Source organism: Equus przewalskii, chromosome 12 (genome assembly GCF_037783145.1).
Source record: "Equus przewalskii isolate Varuska chromosome 12, EquPr2, whole genome shotgun sequence".
In the NCBI taxonomy this organism is placed as follows: Eukaryota; Metazoa; Chordata; class Mammalia; order Perissodactyla; family Equidae; genus Equus; species Equus przewalskii.
The window spans coordinates 23179833-23200864 of NC_091842.1; the positions used below are offsets into that span (position 1 = coordinate 23179833).

Sequence of the window (21032 nt, forward strand, 5' to 3'; positions counted from 1 at the left end):
AAAAAAAAAGCTAAGGCAAATACTCTAGAAACTTTGATAGCCCTGATTTTGTTAAGAAAATTACCCCCCTCCAAGGGTTCCATTGGGCCAAAGTTACCAAACCACCAAGCTCAAACTCTAAAGCATGAAAAGAACTCTCACATGAGACTTCAGAGACCTGACATCTGGAACCACAAGATTTTAGCCTAGTTTGTGATTTCAGAAAAATATAGTTGATTTACAGTGTAATATACTTCCAAGTGGAAAACCGTGGAGTCATCAATAAGAATGAAGAAGGTTTCCTATGTACTGATCCAGAAGGATCTCCAAGATAGACTAAGTTTGAGAAAAAGTTGAATTTAATTCACAGAAATGTACCAATGTCTCTTCCTTAGTTGTGACAAATGTGCAAACATGAGGTAAGAATGAACAATGAGGGAAGCTGGGTGAGGGATTGTGAAAATTCTCTGTACTGTGTAAATCTAAAAGTGCTTCACATGAAAAGTTTATTAAAAATAATAATAAAGATGCAGAGCAGTGTATATAGTAAAAAAATATATATAGTTGAGGTGAAGCCCCAGATAGGTCTCCACTTGGTTTGGCCTGGGACACCTGTGGGATGTTCCCACTGAACCAGTGTCAGGAAACAGTCCAGAGTCAGTAGATGCCTAGATGGAGACGCCTCAGTGGAATCCCTAGGAAGGGACTCCAGTTGCATTCTCTCGGGACAGTCAGTAATATGTTTGGAACACTTTGCAGGACCTGAGACTCACAGACAGATAACGTCTCTTCTCTACTGTCATCTTACCTGGAAAGAGGACACGGCTGACCATTCCGGGGAACACCATTATGAAAAGGGGCAGCACTTTCAGGTATGCAGCCATCAGAGAGCCTCCTTTGGCATGGGACATGTTCTTGGCAGCCAGAGACCTCTGAACGATCACCTGGAAAACAGTGGGGTGGTTGGAAGCTGAGATGGTTTTCTCTTAAGACAAATGAACTGTGCGTAGCTTCTTGGTGGGTGTAATGGACTTAGGATATTGGCTTGCCTGGCTTCTCTTTGAGGAAGCCTCTCTCTCCTATTCTCAGTCCCTGTGGTCCAGTTGGAGTAGCTATGACCCCAACACTGTACTCTCTCCACTCCTCTATCCTGGGGTTGACGCTGGCCAATTAGAGCTCTCCATAGAATTGCTTCACTTCTCTGGTTACCATGATCAGTTAAGGAAAAATATGAACCCAAGACAGTCCAAGTACATCTCTCCATGGAACTCCTTTTTTTTTGAGGAAGATTAGCCCTGAGCCAGCTGCTGCCAATCCTCCTCTTTTTGCTGAGGAAGACTGGCCCTGAGCTAACATCCATGCCCATCTTCCTCTAATTTATATGCGGGATGCCTACCACAGCATGGGTTGTCAAGTGGTGCCATGTCTACACCCTGGATCCGAACCGGTGCCACGCTGCTGAAGGGGAACATGCGACCTTAACCGCTGCACCACTGGGCCCGCCCCTCCACGGAACTCCTTCTTAAAGGAGGCACTCTACCACCCACAGCCTCCATTGGAACTGCTAACCGTGGAGGCAGCTGGGACTGCTGGCTGCATCTCTGCTGTCATATTGGGGAAGCTTCCTTGAGACTGAAGTCATCTCAGAGGAAAGAAAAATAAAAATTGTAAAGAGATAGAAACAATTTCTGATGACATAGGATGAGCCCTCAATCCAGCTGTGCCAGGTCTGGTTTATAGTGCCAACACAGGATACAGAAAGCCTGGGTTCAAATCCTACCTCCGTATTTCTTTGCTGTGTGACCTTGAGCAAACAATCTTACCTCTCTTTGCCTCAGTTTCCCGATCAATAAAATGGGGATAAGATCAGGGCAGTTTTGACAATTAAATGAAGTAACTCATTTAGAATAATAGAATAGTGTCAGACACAAAGTAATTGCCCAATAAATATTAGTTGTTATGATTGTCCTTATCCACCTCTGGCCTCCCAGTCATGTAAGTTTTTAAAAAATGACCTTTTATGCTTAAACTCCTTTTTTCCCAACAAACAACTAAGAGTCGTCACTAAGTCAGCAAAGAAAGATTAATGGGAAGTGTTGAGAGAGAGAATTTGTTCCAAACCCCCTCTACACCCCTGACAATTTTGGGGGCCTCACAGTATAAATGTACACACGTTTTTTGGAGGTGACCTTTGAGGGGTGTCCCATCTGCAGAACCCATGGGCCTGGACTTGTCAGACAATTGTCAGAAGGCATCCAAATGACCAAAGTAAAATATGCAACTTTTGCTAATGGTCCACTACAGTAACAGTGGCACAAACTGAGCCTTGGGGACACGGTTCAAAGACAGGCACCTGTGCCCACTGGACACGACCGACCCATTCAGCCAGTCAGAACTCAAAAGAGCCCTGGTCACAAGCTGGTCACCCAGACTGAGAGGTCTGTTTTCTGTAACTGTCAGACCCTAAAAGGGATAGTAGTCAAACGCCACTTTATAAGTTACATCTCAGTTGGAAAAAAAAAGGTGAACTAGGGAGAATGAAAATGTAGTATAAATATGTGGGGAGGAGGGAGCCAGCCCTCAGGGCCTAGTGTCTAAAGTTCGGTGTTCCCACTGCTTCAGTGGCCCGGGTTCATCTCCTGGGTGCAGAACCACACCACCTGTCTGTCAGTGGCCGTGCTGTGGCAGTGGCTCACACAGAACTAGAAGGACTTACAGCTAGAGCATACAACCATTCACTGGGGCTTTGGGGAGGAAAAAAGAAAGAAAGAAAGAAAAGGAAGATAGGCAACAATGTTAGCTCAGGGCGAATCTTTCCCTGCAAAAAAGAAAAGAAGAAAAAATATATGTGGGGAGGGGGGGAGTTAACAAGCTGTATGTTCACCCATCATGGCATCTACCATCACCCACTTTATCTTCATTTGCTCCTCCTAAGACAATCATGTACAAATTTTCCTTTGACTGGGGTCGGGGAGGAAGTGGGATAGCTGGCAGGGAGAGCTCATGGTGGTGGGGCCTGATGGCTAGGCAGTGGGCTTCTGCACAAACATGCAGCTAGGGGGTGGGTTCTCTGTTATGCACAGCTCTGGATAAACTCCAGAGTCCAGAGAGCATCCAGTTGGTGAGTTGGAGCAAATAAATAGAGCGGCTAAAAGTGCAGAGAGACTAAGGTGTGAGTCCCTGCTCCACCAGCTCTTTGTGGGCTTGGACAAGGTCCTTAGCCTCTCCAGGCCTCAGTCTTCTCATCTGCCAAATGGGGATAATGACAGTGCTTGTCTTGAGGTGCCCAGCAGTTCTTATGCCAAGAGCAGTGATGATTATTGTCATTGTTATTGTCACTGCTGTTGTTGGATGAAACCAGAGGAAGAAGTTCAAATAGGTCACCAAAATAGAAGACAGTTAGAATTAGCTCTTGGAAACCAGATCATAGAGGCACAGGTCCACAGTTCAGAAACGTGAAAACAGCTAATATTGAGACAATAATGGAAGCGGGAAGGTGGTCTTCAGGGAAACACCTGATTAGGTGTAATTGTCCGTGGCTGGCTTTTACGAATGTTTTTGTCTTGGTGGCGGAGGGGGTCAATTGTCTTAGAAGGACCAAGGAGAGAAAGCGAGAGCAGGAAGGAGAATAGGAGAGAAATGCAAATATTCAAGTCTTGGCTAGGAGTGATGAGTGAAGAGAGAGAGACAGAGCGAGGGCTGAGTTGTGACTACCAGCAGAGTTGGAGCGCCTGGGCTTGTTGTTGTCACACATGGTATGCCGAGGTCCTATCCTGACCTGCCCCTCAAAAACTCTCTGTTAAGAGGGGTGAGTCTAGCTCTTGTCAAGATTTATCTGTTCAAAGGGAATGACTTGTTCCAGAGTGTTTTCTGATTGCGAGACTGGTTCCCACAAATCCTCTTCCAGCCTTCAGACCGCACTATCTGAGCTCAGAACTCTCTCTACTGTTTTCTTAGACTTTGGGTCTTGAAGCATCTGGAAAAACTACAGAGGCCTTGGTGAGTTACCAGAGCCTTTTTGGGCTGGTTCAGGGACCTATGAACAAGAACTAAAGTGTTACATCCTTACCATTGTGATGCTGTGGTGAGCAGGACCAAGTTGGAATTCTTCCCACTGTTTTTAGAGAGGACATCCATGGGGTGGTCTTCCTACAGCGGCCTGCCCCTTCTTTTGAAACCCATCCCCTCTCCACATAGCTACCCTGTCATCTTGGGCACAGTAGCCTGACCCAAGCTAAGCCTATCAGAGCCCTCCCAGAGGATTTTTGCATGTGAGACTTAGGGGGTTGTCAGCCTTTCTCCTGTTGGTCTGCAGTAGGAGACAATGAAGTCAATAGGTGAGAAAGATGATGGAGAGGGAAACCAGGATAAGTTCCAGCAGTTTCTGGAAGCTAGTTCCACTTGCTGCAGTGTGTATTCCATGAACTAATAAATCCCCCACCCTTTTCCTATCCTAGTTTAAGTTTGATTTTTTTTCTGTCACTGCAACCAAGTGTGCCCTTACGTGCACAAATTATATTTGCTAGGATGTTGCAAGTGCAAGTTTCTAAAATGTGGAATTGGCTCATTTGAGGAAAGGTGAGGAAGATCCTCAATCCGGAGCTGGGAAGTGAGCTCTTCTTGTTTAGAAGTTGGTTTAACTTATCTGTCACTTCTCAGAACTCCAAACATATAGCTATAGAGGCTTCTGAGAATGCTCAAGAATATGGTAGTAAAATGTAAGGATAACAGACCCCATAGAATACTTCTCATTACTTCATTAAGGTGCCAAAAAAGGCATGCAAGCTTCTGTCCTAGCTGACGCATCTGGAAGCAGAGAGGAAAGAGTTTATAGCTTTGGAAAACAAAGCCCTTTCTCCTGGAGATCCAAAGCTGTGACTGAAAAGAATCCCGGTTTTTATTCCCAGGATATAAATTTGAGAGGCAGCTGAGTAAGTTTTAGGAGAGTTGTGCTGCTCAAAAACTCACGAGTCTTGGGAGGAGGGCGTCACCCTGTGTGAAAGGCCCCAGGCCCAAGGAGTGGGACATGGTTCACAGGAGTCTTCTGAAAATGAATTGAGTTAATGCTCACAAACCGGTTAGATCAGTGACTAGCAGGTGGTACAGCATGACTAATGTTTAACTGTCATTACTATTATCAATTGTTATTTACCTCTTCCGTCTCTGCCCGGGAAGATCCGGAACATGCTCTCAATCAGGGAACAATGAATGTTGCTCTGTCTCTCGTCCGTTCAACAACGAACCTAGATATAGTGCCAGCAAAGATGTGCATTTCCGGGGGCAGCACTGGCACAGTGAGCCAACACAGACTTTGGACTCCACAGAATCGAGCTCAGAGGCAACATGGTATGGTCAGGACCAAAGTCATGGGGTCACAGGAGAGCTTGGGTTTCTCCCCCGTTTTAACACAAAAGGATTTATTACAGACACTGCTATGTCTTTTGCTTTTCTCGTTTCTTTTTTCACACCAGTTACGTATGTGCCTTAAGGCCTGTGCTCAAAGGTGACTGCCTAACCACACCTTCCTCAGCACCCTGTTTTCAATTGCACTCCCACACTCTCAATCCCCCTTCCCCAACTCTTTTTTTAAATGACATTTATCACCTTTTAACATTCTACATTATTTACGTATTTATCGTGTCCATCTACCCCCATTAGAAAATGAGCTCCATGAGGCTCTAAGAGCTTTGTCCAATTAGTTTACTCATGATTTCCACATGGCTGGTACAGAAAGGACACCCTGCGAATACTTGTTGAGCAAACGATATCTGATATCAGTTTTAACCTCCATTTAAAGCGTATCATCTCTTTTGCTTACTGGATCTTTCCATATATTCAGCAGGCTATATTAAGCTTTTCCCTTTGTAAGTATCAGCAGCTTTGGATTTGCCATTACATGAGCGAGAGCAAGAGATAAGATAACACGTAGAGCAGTAGAAAAGGCAGGAGGAGTCAAATAGGATGGGAAACGCAAACGAGAGGACAAGACGGAGGGGAAAACCCCCAGGCTCCAGCCACCCCAAGAAAAGAAGTGTCCTGGAGGGCGCTCACTCAGTCAGCTGCCCTGTACCTGATCCGTGCACCAGTACCAGAGGGACGGGATGGACATTCCAAATAGGATCCCAGGCCACGGGAGATCAGATGTCACCGGGTCTCGGAAAATATGGAAGGCATCTTCTCGGGGCAGCCCGCAGCTGCCGTTCCCACTCCGGTTGCTAGCCAGGGCCAAGAAGTACTTCTCCTTCAGGCCTTCCATCCCACCGACTGCAGCAAAACCTAGAATTCAGAGGAAGCCCAAATTCGCCAGGAACCCAGACCAGTCCACAGCAAGTGATGAGGGGATGATTGGAGCTTGGCGAACTCCTACTTAGAGCACAGCTACCAAGGAAGGTTAGCTGCCTTAAAAGATCTTAACGTCTTTTTTTTTTTTATGCCTTTGGTAGTGACTATAGATTGCTTCTCAGAATAATATTTCTAACGCACAAGTACAGAGAACTGTAGAGGAAACCAAATATATTGAAGGCAATCATCAAAACATAAAAACTGTGACATAGCTATTTCTTTATTTGCTCCATTAAACAGTAAGACCTAGCAGTGGGTCTAATAACAATTTAGTTTTAAAGTAGTCATGAGCACAAACACAGTTCACCACATCAGCAACAACTGTAAAAACACCTGGATAAAAACATCTGAGATATCTTTTGGTATCAAAGTCACAGTTATTGCTAATATTCCTATGGTTTCTTGCCTACATTTATAATTGAAAAATGCTAAATTTCAGTTATAGATTTGTGAAAATAGAGACGGATTTTTTTTTTTCCCATCCAGGTTCACAAAGCCCCTGAATTTTGTCCACGGACCCCAGGTTGAGAAACCCTGCCTTAAGGAGCATTCTTTCGCCTCTGAACTCTGAACTTTCGCTCTCAATTCACAGTAGCATGAGAGTAGTCCAAGTACTTTACAGCCTTGAGCAAATCACTTCTCCTCTCAGATTCGGTTTCCTGGTCTGCAAGCGGGGATGGTGTAGCATCAGCCTTGTAGGATTGGCGCAAGGACTGGATGAGACAATACACGTAAAATGCTCAGCATCTGGCACAAAGCGTGAACTATTCTAAACACTAATAAAGTGCTGTACTTTGCAGATAATTTGCTTCTTTTCAGTAATTGGAAGGATGCAAGGTTATCCCTAAAATAACATTGCTCTCACTGGATTGCATTCTGGAAGGCTTCTTTAGTACGGAAGTTGGTGTTACCACTTGAGGAGGAATGCCATGTGACCCGCAGCCTGGCTCATCTGTGCTGATGATTGTGGTGAAAAATGGCTACTGAGGGGAAAAAAATTATCGTGATGATCAATTTTTGTCATGCTTTATTTCCCTGACAAATTATTTTGTGGTAATGGTGGTGGAGGGGGTAATGTTTTTATCAATAATCGGACTGGCCGATTTGAGTGTATAAAGCAGGTGCTCTTCACTCGGCATATAGATCATAGCAGGGAGAAAAGCTGAGAATAGAACTGCCCCAGCGTGGGTGAAAAGGAATTAAGCAGAGCACGCAAACTCGAATGTGCACACGAAGCACCTGGGAATCATTAAAAAGCAGATTCCGATTCAGCAGGTCTGCAGGCGGCCTGAGAGTCTGCTCTTCCCGTGAGCTCCCAGGTGCTGCCCATGATGCTGATCCAGGGACCACACTCTGAGCAGCACCGATGGAGGAGACATCAGGGTACCAAATGAAGTTCGGAGTCCTCTTGGTATAAAGGAAAGCTAGTGATTTTGAATATTAATCTTGATTTCACCCACTTTACTAAACTCCTTTTTAGGTCAGTTTTTCAGTTTCTCTTGTTTTTTCTAGGAAGCCAGTCATATCATCTGCAAATAATAATACTATTGTCTCTTTCTTTTCAATATATATGTTATGGGTTTTATCTTTTACTGCCTAAATAATTAGATTGCACCCTTTCTCTGATTCTAATGGGATTGCTTCTAATGTTTCCTGGTGGCCCTTTTTGAGGGGGTTTTTTAACAAATGTTCTAACCTCTTCTTTAATATTGGATTATTAAGGTTTCCTACTTCCTCTTGAGTCAAATTTAGTAATGGATTTTCCTAGAAAAATATGGATTTCAGGAGAGTTTTCATATCTATTAGCCTAAAGCTTTGTATATTATATTCTTATAATCTAAAATTGTTACTCTGTGCTTTTAGTTTCTTTTCTCATTCCTAATTATATGGCCTTGTTTTCCTCCTTCTCCTTGATTTGACTTGCCACTGTATTATATGATTCTTTACAAAGAAATACAAAAAATACAAAGTACAAAAAAATACTTTGAAACTCTTTTCAAAGAGAAACTCTTTAGTTTTCTCTTTTCTAATTCACTAAACTGGGCTTCCATATTCATGAATAGCAATGCTTTTCTAGGAGTACAGCTTTTGACTTTATCATTAACTGTCAAACGTAATGTTCTCATCATTATTTCTAAGTAGTCCATAATTGCAGTTTTTATGTCCTCTTTGACTTAAACACTATTTAGGAGACTGCTTTCAAATTGCTAAGTAATTAGATTTTTTAATATTTACACTATTCCTAGCGAGTTTAATTTTTTGTTTTATGTTGGTAAGATAATGTAATCTGAACAATGTTTGCATGGGTATTTTGGAAAATTTGTTTATTTTTTCAATGATTAATTTTTGTAGATGGTTCTATGATGCTGAAAAAAAGGTATGTTCACAATTACCAGAATGCTTATTCATTTATGTAATTTATAACTTCTAAATCCTTATTTATGTTTTGGCTTCTTGTTCTGTCAAAAAGTCTTTTGGTCCTATTTTTAGCTTCTGTCAATTTCTCCTTTGTGTATCTTGCCTCAACGTTATTTAATACACAAAGGTTATATCTTCATTTTTAATTTGCTATTTGTCAATATAAAATGACTTTTCCCTCTGTTTATTGGTTTTTGCCTTATTTTATACTTTGCTTTATGTGCACCAATTGCAACTCTTACATTGCATTCTATTTTATTCTGTCCTTTTGGTTATAATTGTTATTCCCTTTTAAGAAAGAAACATACACACACATATATCCACATTTTATAGGCGGTAAGACATACGAATATCTGTTTCAATTTTTATATTTCCTCTTCATGATGTTTGTCTTACTTGTTTGATGGCCCCAAACTATCCAAAATTAACAGAATTAAACTATAATTCCAAAAAATCTTAGAGAATCCCAAGCAAGATAAATACATTCTCGTCTAGCTATATCATATTAAAACTGCTGAAAATCAAAAATAAAGAAAATATCTTGGGGCTGGCCCCGTGGCCAAGTAGTTAAGTTCACGCGCTCCACGGCAGGCGGCCCAGTGTTTCATCAGTTCGAATCCTGGGTGCAGACATGGCACTGCTCATCGAGCCACGCTGGGGCAACGTCCCACATGCCACAACTAGAAGGACCCACAACAAAGAATATACAACTATGTACTGGGGGGCTTTGGGGAGAAAAAGGAAAAAAATAAAATCTTTAAAAAAAAAAAGAAAATATCTTGAGAGCAGACAAAGAAAGCAGAGAGGAACCCATATTATACAGAAAGGAGCAAACATAAGAAGTGCAGCAGACTTCTCAAAAATGATGCAAGCCAGCAGACAATAGAGTGACATCTTTAAAGTGCTGGAAAATAAACATAACAACCTAGAATATTATACCCAGTGAAAAGATTTTTCAAAAATGAGCAAGAAACAGAGATGTTTTCAGAAAAACAAAAATCGAGAGTTCATTACCAGAAGACCTAAATGACAAGAAATAAAGAAATGAAGATATGTGCAGATGATTAAATGAAAGTTAATATAAAAGACCTTTTCTTCATTTTAATCACTCTAAAAGATAATAGAATGTCTAAAGCAAAACTTGTAGCAGTGTATTGAGCTTTATAGCATATGTAAATGTATGGCAGCCAGAGTACAAAAGAGAGGAGGGAGTATTTGGAAGTGTCATATTGTAAGGTTCTTAGACTGTCAGTGAAGCGGTATATATGATTTGAAGGTAGATTGAGATGAATGTTGCAAACCCTAGGGCCAGCACTAAAATAATTTTTAAGAGAAAAATGGAACCAGAGGATAAATGGAACAAATAGACAACAACTGACAAGACAACAGATTTTAATCCAACCCTATCAATAATTACATAAATGTAACTGATCTAAGGACACAAATTAAAAGATAGAGATTGTCAGATTAGATTCAAAAAGCAAGACCCAACTACATGATGTCTTCAAGAGACCTACTTCAAATATAAAGACATAGATAGGTTAAAAGTAAAAGGACAGAAAAATATATACCATTCAAACACTAATCAAGAGAATGCTTAATATCAGACCAAGCGTACTATAGAACAAATACTACCAGGGATAAAGAGGGACATCACATAGTGATAAAGGAGTCAATTCACCAAGAACATACAACAATCCTAAATGTGTATTCACTTAACAACAGAGCTTACAAACACGTGATGCAAAAACTAATAGAACTAAAAAGAGAAATAGACAAATCAATAATTATAATTAGAGACTTCAACACCCCTTTTTTAGTAATTGATTGAAAAAATAGATGAAGAAATTTTATTATTAAAGATAAAGAAGAATTGGACAATACTATCAACCAATTTGACCTAATTGACATTTATAAAACACTACAGCCAACAGTGGCAGAATACATATTCTTCTCAAGTATACATGGAATGTTCATCAAGATAGACACTATTTGGGACCATAAAACAAACCTCAATGAGTTCCTAAGAAACAAAATCATACAAAATATATTCTATGACTGTAATGGAATTAAACTAAAAATCAATAACAGAAATACATCTGAAAAATCTCCAAATATTCGAAAATTAATTGTTTCTGTTTGCTGATGACATGAGATTCCATATAGAAAACCCTGAAGACTCCGCCAAAAACTTTTAGGACTAATAAACAAATTTAGTAAGGTTGCAGGATACAAAATCAATAAACAAAAATCAGCTGCATTTCTATATACTAACAACAAACAACTGGAAAGAGAAATTAAGAAAACAATCCCATTTACAGTTGCATCAAAAAGAATAAAATATTTAAGAATAAATTTAACCAAGGAAGTGAAAGATCTGTACACTGTAAGCTATAAAACATTGATGAAATAAATTGAAGAAGACACAAATAAATGTACAGATATTCTGCGCTCATGCACTGGAAGAATGATTACTGTTAAAACGTCCGTACTGCCCAATGCAACCTACAGATTGAATGCAATCCTTATCAAATTTCCAATGACATTTTTTACAGAAAAAGAAAAAACAATCCTAAAATTCATATGGAACCATGAAAGATCCCAAAGAGCCAAAGCAGTATTGAGAAAGAAGAATAAAGCTAGAGGCATCACACTTCCTGATTTCACACAATATTACAAAGCTAGAGTAATCAAAACGGTATGGTATTGGCATAAAAACAGACACCGAGATCAGTGGAACAGAATTGAGAGCACAGGAAGAAACCCACACATATATGGTGAATTAATTTTCCACATGTGAAAACCTACAGATACCTTGGGAGAAAGTCTACTAGATATAGCAGATTGATGAAGATTATTGAGGGTCAACCTGTAATCTCTCTCCTGACTGATTGCAATGAGTTAAATAATGGAACTTCCACATTGAGACCCCATACTTTTTTTTTTTTTTTTTTAAGATTTTTTATTTTTTTCCTTTTTCTCCCCAAAGCCCCCCGGTACATAGCTGTACACTCTTAGCTGTGGGTCCTTCTAGCTGTGGCATGTGGGACGCTGCCCCAGCGTGGCTCGATGAGCAGTGCCATGTCCGCGCCCAGGATCCAAACCAACGAAACACTGGGCCACCTGCAGCAGAGCGCGCAAACCCAACAACTCGGCCACGGGGCCAGGCCCTAGACCCCATGCTTTTATGGAGAAAGATCTAGACTTTTGGCTAAGTATAACAGACCATGTGAAGATCTACCTTTTGATATCTCTTGCCTCTGAAATCTTGCCTCTGAAAGTGTTATGAGTCATTCGTGCTCACTGGGAGGTTCAAAGTTTTGCTATTTATGATAGCGACCACACCAAACATTTATCTAGTCAGACTGGATATTTGTCCTCCATATATTTATTACTCATTTGTATTTCCTCTTTATATATACCAGTGAAGTTTTTCTTCTTCATAAGCGTCCAAAACATGTCTTGTTAATTATAAGCAATTTTGGTTGCTGTTTGTATTGTGAAACTAATTCATTATTCCATGATTATTTCTTTGAATTTTTGTTTCAAAGATAAAAGTAACACATAAAAAAAATTCAGACTGTGCAGAAAGACACAATATTAAGGTAAAATTCTTGCCTATACTCACTTTGACACCTGCTCGTAGACTCTTCCTACAAAGGTTATTATCGGGTGTTCTCCCCACTATTATTACCAGGCAGTATGGTTAAAGGTATGAGGTCTGAAGTCAGTCTGCCTGGGCTTGAGCCCTAGCTTTGTGACCTTGGGCAAATTGTTTAACAGTTGGTGCCCAAGTTTTCTTACCCAAAAAAGAAGGTGACAATAATACCAATATCGTTGGCTTGTTATGAGCATTAAATGAGAAAGTACATCTGGATCACACATGTTTTAATACTTATTAATTTTTTTAACTTTTTCTTTTGAGGTCATTTTAGACAGAAGAGTTGTAAAAATAGGACAGGGACTTCCCACACACCCTTCACCTAACGTTGTTATGTTACGTGACCACAGCACAGTCATCAAAATTAAGAAATGCACCTTGGTGTATTACTATTAACCATATTATGGACTGTTCAGATTTCACCATTAATGCTCTTTTTCTCTTCTGGGATCCAACCCAAGATCCCACTTTGCATTTATCTGGTCTCCTCTAGTTCCTTCCACTCTGCAATAGTTCCTTGGTCTTCTTTATTTTTCATGCCCTGACACCTTTGAAAGAATACTGGTTAGATGTTTTGCAAAATGTCCCTCAATTTGGGTTTGTCTGATATTTACTCACAATTAAATTGAGGTTATTTATTTTTGCCAAGGATGGCACAGAGGTGATGTTGTGTCCCTCTCAGTGCATCGTATCAGGAGCTACATGATATCAATATGTCTTATAACTGGTGATATTAACTTTGATGCTTAATTACAGTGGTGTGGGCCAGGTTTCTTCACTGTAAAGTGACCATATTTCCCTTTGTAATTAATAAATATTTTGGACATGATACTTTGTGACCATAAAATATCCTATTTCTTCATAAACTTTTCACCTGCTAACTTTGGCATTTATCATCGGATCTTGCCTGCAGCAATTATTACTGTGACATTATAAAGGTGGTACTCTATTTCTCTGACTCCATCTGAATTTATTAATTGGAATTCTTCTGTAAGGAAGAATTTTCCCTTTGCCTCCTTCTATTTATTTACTCAATCATTTATCCAGATCAATATAGAAAGAGCTATTAATTTTTACTTAAAAGACAGTAAGTTTCCATGCTAAGCACAGTTCTCTTCCAGCTAAAATAACCATGCCTCAAGCAGAAATGCCCAAGTAATATGCTTTTGACAGCTGGGTTTGCTGATCCCAGTGAGGAGAGCGGATGTCTGTGCTGTCATCCACCCAAGTGACCGGGGACCCCACTTACTGTAGCCCATCAGGGTGAGCGCTCCTGTAAGCATGATCAAGGTCTGCAGAGCATCCGTGTAGATTACAGCAGCCAGGCCACCTGGTGGGGGAGATGAGCATTGAGGTGAGGGTCAGGTACTCTGATGGATAAGAGCTCCTTGTAGTTGCAGAGAGAACCTGGAAGTTCAAGACCTGACTGTGGAGATTTCTTAGTATGGATTGTTTGCAAACATGGCCACAATATCTCCTGCCTGTGTGCGTGCCCATTGCGCACTGTGGCTTTGCTCTGCCTTTCAGGTTGTGAAGTCGATTTCTCTACCTCTTAAATATGGGCTTGCCCCTATGACTTGCTTTGACCCACAGAACACGGTGGAAATGATATCATGAAACTCCAAGCCTAAGCCTCGAGATCACCGTTCCTGATAGGACAATGGCCCACATGGAGGGAAAGCCCAGCTGACCCAAGCTAACGTCCAGCCACCTGACTGAGGCCATCTTGTTCCAGCCAGCTGTTCCATGTGCCATCTGACAACTTCAACAGCCAGGTGAGGCCAACAGAACAACCATCCAGGAAACACACGGCATGAATTGTGGGGAGCAATAAACCATCGTTGTTTTAATTCCCTAAATTTGTGAGTGGTCTGTTACACAGTAATTTCTAACTGATATAGGAAGTGATGCTTGGGCCATAGTCCCGAAGCTCTGAACACCTTTATTTTTAACATTGGAAAAAGGATGTGAGTACCAAGTATTCAGAGCCCTAATAGGCTTCCCAAACAGGAGCATGGTGGTTGGTCTCAGTGGAGTCTTGTTGGTTTTGCTGCCTGGAAAAATCTTGGTAATGACAATAATGGTAGCAAATCTATTGGCATCTAGATAGAGCAATCTTTCTAGTCTCTTCCCTATACCTCCCTGTTGGGCTGGCCCGGTGGCACAGTGGTTAAGTTTGCACGTTCTGCCTCAGTGGCCCAGGGTTCGCTGGTTCAGATCCCGGGTAAGGACCTATGCACCGCTTGGCAAGCCATGCTGTGGCAGGTATCCCACATATAAAATAGAGGAAGATGGGCATGAATGTCAGCTCAAGGCCAGTCTTCCTCAGCAAAAAAGAGGAGGGTTGGCAGTAGATATTAGCTCAGGGCTAATGTTAGCTCAGGGCAAATCTTCCTCAAAAAAAAAAAACAAAAAAAAAAAAACCTATTCCTTCCTCCTTCCCAAGAGGGGAAGGGGGCAATTATCTGATATAAACATACTTACTAGTGGGCAAAGTCACTGTTTGATAAAAAACCATGCCCATGGGTGTGGTGTTCTATGATTCCTCCTTCCTTGCCAGGAGGAATAGGGCCCTGTCACAAATCAGGAGAAATGCAGCCTAGAATCTGGCCCCAGTTCTTTGCTGTCCTCCCCTGCAATTAGCCTGAGTGTGGTGAGATCCTGGAGTTTGGTACCCCTGAAACCCACCATCATTTCTACACTAACGTTTATTATTTACCATGTGCCAGGCACTGTGCTTAGTGTTTTCTTCAATCATTCACCAAATATCTGGGGAGCACCCTGCCCAGTTCCGACCTGGCCTGGCCTGGATGCAGAGGCAAACAAAACGGCACGCTTCCTGTCCTCACAGAGCCCACAGTCATGGTGGAGACAGACCCCCACACAAGGAGACACAAAGATAAACTGGCATTGCGACCAGCCCTTCCCTTTCTCTCGTGCTCCAGGCACGTGGCGTCTATTAGTACTGAAAACTCAGCCAAGATATTTATGCCAAAGATCTTGGGCCTTTGCATTTGTCAGATTTGGTCCCTTTTCTGTTTAGATTCCCCAGTGGTATTTCACAGCACTTAGGACTAAATCCAGGCTCATTTTATCTCCTTCGAGGCTCTGGGCCCCGCTCCTTTCTCCACTCCTTTCTCCTACCCGAGGGCTGCTGCACAGCACGATGTCGGGGGCTCCACTCTTACTCTGGTTTGTGTGAATGGCTCCCCTGGAGTTGGGCAGGACTCAACCTGAACAACCACTTGCTCACTCAGCTTCAGCCACACTGATCGCCTTGCTGTTCCTCAAACAAGCCAACCAGCTTCTCATCTTGGAGTCTTTACACTTGTCCGTCCCTGTGCCTGGAATTCTCTTCCGTGGAACTTCTCACTAGTATTTTCTTCATATCATTTAAATCTGGTTCAAATATCACCTTAGAGAGGCCTTACCTGAACACTCTATGGAAAAGAAATCCTTCCTCCCTTACTGCCCGTCTTGCCTTGCTTGATTTTCCTTCACAGCACTTATCAGGTTATAATAAAATACCTTGACATTATTTATTTGTTTCCTTGTTCATCGTCTGTCTCCCCATCCCCAGTAGAATGTAAGTTCCTCTGGGGTAAAGATTTTCTGTCTTGTGTACTGCTGTACCCCAATGCCTAGCCTGATGCCTGGCTTACCGTAGGTGATATATATCTATACATATTTGTGGAGTGCATTATATTAGACCAAGAGGAGGCAGAGAAGGGTGGAAGTGGAGCAGGAGAGAAGAAGTTGAATATTCAAAACCAGATACTTGTCAAGGCCCTTCTATGTGCCAGTCACTCTTCTAGGATGCAAGTCTGAGGGGGAAAGATGAGGCCGCCTGACCTCAGCCTCCAGGATTACGGTGATTTACGATCTAGCTTTACAGAGTGCATGTGAATACACACGCTCAGCACTTAGGAGGGTCTCAATGAATAGGTCTTGAGTAGATAAATGGAAAATAGTTGGTGCAGGTACTTTTTAAAATTCTCCTTCTTATCAACCAACCATCTTTCTTTGGACAATGGCCAAGAGAAATCATATTATCTGGGGTCACGGATTGAGGTTTAATGAATAAGTGGTCTTAACACTCTGGAACATCAGAAGCTGGGCCAGGAAAAGATGGGGTGGTCCACAGCCCCTGCCCACCACCTCTCCCAGTATCACCCCTTGTTCAGCCATACCTGCAATAGTGTATAGAGCTGTGACAGCCAACAGCCCAACTATGGCCAGATACAGATCCAGGTGCAAAGACTGCTGAATAAAGATAGCGCCTGCATACATGTCCACCTATAGAGACACAAGGTTGATGGGTAAACAAATGAACGAATGAACAGACATTTGTAGCACAGGTTCCCTGAGATCAGGCCCTGGCCTAGAGCTGGCAGACACAGAAGAGTCATATACTGTCCTTTATTCATCTAATCTATCTCTTCCCATATCAGGGGTCTCAGACTGGAGCCTTGTGGGCAATTGTGTCTGAGACCCCTCCCCTGGCTGATACATAGACCTCATCAATGGTCTTCCTTCTGCTACACTTTGTCTTCTTACACTCCTTCCTCTACACTACAACCTCTACTACATACATCATGATCATATCATCCTTCTCCTCCCCATTAAAACTCTTCAATGGCTCCCTATTGCCCCCAAGATAATGTCTAAATAAATAAGTTAGAGTTGCATGCCAGGCCCTCCATGATCTGCCTGCCACTTGGCCTCATTCCCTTTACACACTTCACATTCCCAGGCCTCCAGGCACCCTGAAATACTTCCTGTTTCCCCAACCAGTCATGATCATCCGTGCCGCCAAGGGTTACTTGTTCTAGTCCATCTGTCTGGAAGGCCATCCCCCTTTGTCTAACTGGAAAACTCCTCCTCAGATGCAACTGCCTTTGTGAAGGCTTCCCCACATCTATAGCTAGAGAGTTCTGAAAGGATGTTTTCCTTCAACGTCTGTCTCTCGTGTCTGCCCCTGGCATAGAGTCAGTTATTGTTGTTCGGATTGAATAGAGTTCCTCTGCCCGCCTCTCCTCCCTCTCACACAGGACAAGCTCTCCCCCAGCTCCAGCCGGAAGAGAAGACAACATCTTCACGAGGCAGGCCGGCGGAGCAACAACGTGCCTGGAGGTTGCAATGCGTCTGCTCTTGGCCATTTTCCAGGAGATCTGCCCATCTAAAGGTCAGGGTAGGGCAGCCCAATGGGCCATCAGCACATCTGATTAACAGCTGATTACTGCCTGACCCCAGGATGAAGGCAACAGCCCCACCCAAAGGTTGGCAGGGCTCTCGGAGTCCATTCAGTAACCTGCATCATCCTGAGTTGTTGTCAGAGAAGCTTCAGCAGGAGTTGGGGCAGGGAGTTCTGCCTTCCTCCTTTCCTCCCGACTTTCTCTGTCCATGCTTACCCTCTCCCCCCGCCCTTTCCAGCTTCCTCTAATCTCCCTGAAGCCCCAAGAGGAGGAGAAAGTGGTTGGGGAAGAGACACCCCCAGCAATGGGCTGTAACTGATCTGCTCCCCATGCTGCGGGAATGTGGCCGGGCCCTGTCCCTGCCTTACCGAGATCTTCGTGAAGATGTAGATAAACAGGTAAAGCACAGCCAGGATGATGGCGATCCTGTTGCCGCCAAAGCGTTTCCTTAGGTATTCTGGCATCGTGGTGACCTGGGGGCCAGAGCTGAGCTTTCACCACCCAGCTGATGTCAGGCACATGGCCTCAGGGCACCAGCCCATCCACCTCCGCCCCTCTGCTCCCCAAACTCAGAAGCACAGATGGTCTTCTTGGGATTCTCAATGGGAGACTTAAGAAGGGAGGAGAAAATGGAGACAAAGGGGTGTGGAGGAATTGGGGTTCTATGCAAGGGTATGTACCCAACTAGCACATATCCCAAACACAAGGCATTTGTGCACCCCCATCTCAATCTTTGCTTTCTCCTATATGATTAATTACTTAATGTTTTTCTTTAAACCAACTCATGTTTATATTTAAATAAATTTATCTAAAAAGAAAACTTCAAATCACCACTGTAAATGGAAAATCAATCCTAAATTTAAGGGAGGCAGCAAAAATAAACACACAGATAATAAAACAATTCATTTGTTCCCTAATCTTTTCTGGCAACTTACTGTTGCATACCAAAGACTCTGGGCCCAGAGCCTGCTCATTCTTTTTTTTTTTTTTCTTACAAAAAAGAGTTATTGGAGAAGTGTCGGACAGGTGTTAAAGGCACACTAGCACCAACACGAGACTTTCCCCCTGAGTTCATGGAACCACTGAAAGATAATGGAAAAGGAAATAACTTTACAACGTGATTCGGTGTCATTGGCCTCATGTCTACCACCTAAAATCATCTCAAGGATCTCCGTATTTGTCCATATCCCAAACCTGGGGGAAATTGTTCTACTGTAAACCTTTAGCCAGGTTACCTGGAAAAGCGGGGAATTCTAGTAGCAAAATGTGCAGGCTCCAGAGACGCAGAGAGACCAGAGACCTCCTTCACCAGGGAGACCCTGAATTATGGCAGTTCCCTCATGCTCTGCGGTGAACGGTCCAAAGCTGGCTGTCATTACGATACGGGACATCATCCCAGGGACTGGGCCATGCTGCTGAAAACCATTACTTGGGTGGCACTCTTCTCGTGGTTTGGTGTGTTCTTTCCCAATCTCCTCACCCTCACCATACCCCCAGACTTGCGGTTGAGATAATGCCATGTCTAGACTCTGGGAACCTCCAACCAACAACTGTTCTCCCATGAGGTACTAGGTCTTGGGTGGGGAAGGAAAGAGTAAGGGTGATATCTGAGAAATGTTTGCAGCCTCTCCTCCAAGCTGTGGCTGCTTGGGTGTCCCCAAGTCTAACCCAGGGAGGTACCCAACCATGAGCTGATGAATGGCAAACCATCCATTCCAAGGTCAGATTGTGAAGGCAGAAGAAGCTGGGAGGGGAGACTGAGAGAGACTAGATGGCCAGACTTAATTCAGGAATAGTAAATTGTTAATGGTAGAATCTGGATATTTAAGAACATAAGGGTGTCCAGTGTAAAATTATTTCAGCTTTGACATATGCTTGAAATTTTTTTCATAATAAAAAAATTGGCCAAAATAGTGAGCTCCAGGAATAAATGGACATTTTAAAACACGCATATAGGGCTGGCCCCGTGGCCAAGTGGTTAAGTTCACGCACTCCGCTGCAGGCGGCCCAGTGTTTCATTGGTTCGAATCCTGGGCGCGGACGTGGCACTGCTCATCAAACCACGCTGAGGCAGCGTCCCACATGCCACAACTAGAAGGACCCACAACAAAGAATATACAACTATGTACCGGGGGGCTTTGGGGAGAAAAAGGAAAATAATAAAATCTTTAAAAATAAATAAATAAAACACACATATAGAATAAAGCTTCTCTTTCCTCCCCCACTCTCCAAAAGTGCAGTTTGGGATTCTGACCCTCATGAAAGTCTTGCCTCAACCTTCTGATTTGCTGCAAGGCAAACACAGCAGGATTGTTCAGAAGTACATTGTCCTGAACTCTGACATTCTATCAGGGAACAACGCATGGAGAAATTAAACCAAACCATATTGAATGGACACACTCTTGGTGATTATGAGAGCTGATTAGAGAGAGCGCATGAGAGCTTCAGCCCATTCAGATAAGTGGACTGAGGAAGCTGCTCCACTATCTTATCTGTGAATGACAACCACCAGCTGGTCTCGTTTGGGAGCTAGACTCCCATCATTGGCTGACAGCCTTTATTATCAATCAACTTTCGTTTCAATCTAGAGAGAGCAATACAGTCTCCACACTCAGGAAGTTTCTAATCAGCTAAGAAAGGAAGGAAGGATGAAAGTCATTGGAAGGCAAGCAGCATCGGTATCTAGAAATCAAACTCTGCGGAGAAATGTGAAGCTAGCTGACAGATGGGAGGCAGAGGCTAGGCTGCTCATTGTAAAGTAGCTAAGAAGGCAATTTGCCAGAAAGCAAGGGTGAGAAACACAGAGGCTGAGACGTGAGGAATGACTGGCTGTTAACACAGGAACCAGTCTCTGGTGAGGCTGGATGAATGTTAACAGGAAATAAATGCAGCAAATTACAGCTGCCCTGGGAGAGAACCACCCTGGTTCCTTGCTATTTGGGGCTCCTCATTCCCTCACATACTCATCTCCTGGGCGTGGAGGGTGGCAACGGGACTTTAGCGTCTGTGTACTCTCCCCAGAATCACATCCAGACTGTCTCACTCCATTGTCATGTAAAATCTCTCCCTCTTCCTCAGAAACCCATGCCATCCAGCTATACCTACTCCTGCACCCCCACAACCCTCCACAGATCCTTGCCAATGAGGGTTTCAGCTCCTTTGCTGTCTTCCTCTCTTTCTATACTTTCCCCCAATCTGGAAGCAGCTTCAAGGACAGTGAAGAGACACATGTGACACCTTGCACACTATCTTAGTTTGCTCAGCCCCAACAACAGTTGGGCATTTCCACTTCAGCAACCCATTTCTCTGACCAACACCTGAACCTTGTCATGTCCAGGACCCCATTTACCTCTGATACTCAAAATTTTCATCAGTGCAACTCTCTCATTTGCTAACTCTGATGACTCCTGCTTTGGAACTTGACCAAAACTTTCCAG

General features: G+C 42.9%; 1 protein-coding gene across 9 annotated transcripts in view; it reads right to left on the reverse strand.

The window, feature by feature from the left end:
• The window catches only part of SLC5A11 (solute carrier family 5 member 11), a 54729-nt gene that overhangs the window by 12622 nt on the left and 21075 nt on the right, over positions 1 to 21032 (reverse strand). For 5 of the 9 annotated variants that reach the window (XM_070568267.1, XM_070568263.1, XM_070568269.1 and 2 more), the window contains exons 7-11: positions 17964 to 18068; positions 16591 to 16696; positions 13650 to 13730; positions 6050 to 6255; positions 788 to 923 (exon numbers count right to left, since the gene is read on the reverse strand). In XM_070568267.1, the coding sequence (XP_070424368.1) occupies positions 788 to 923; positions 6050 to 6255; positions 13650 to 13730; positions 16591 to 16696; positions 17964 to 18068 (634 nt within the window). The remainder of the gene's footprint in view (positions 1 to 787; positions 924 to 6049; positions 6256 to 13649; positions 13731 to 16590; positions 16697 to 17963; positions 18069 to 21032) is intronic. The other 4 variants (XM_070568268.1, XM_070568264.1, XM_070568271.1 and 1 more) reach the window with 1 other exon arrangement.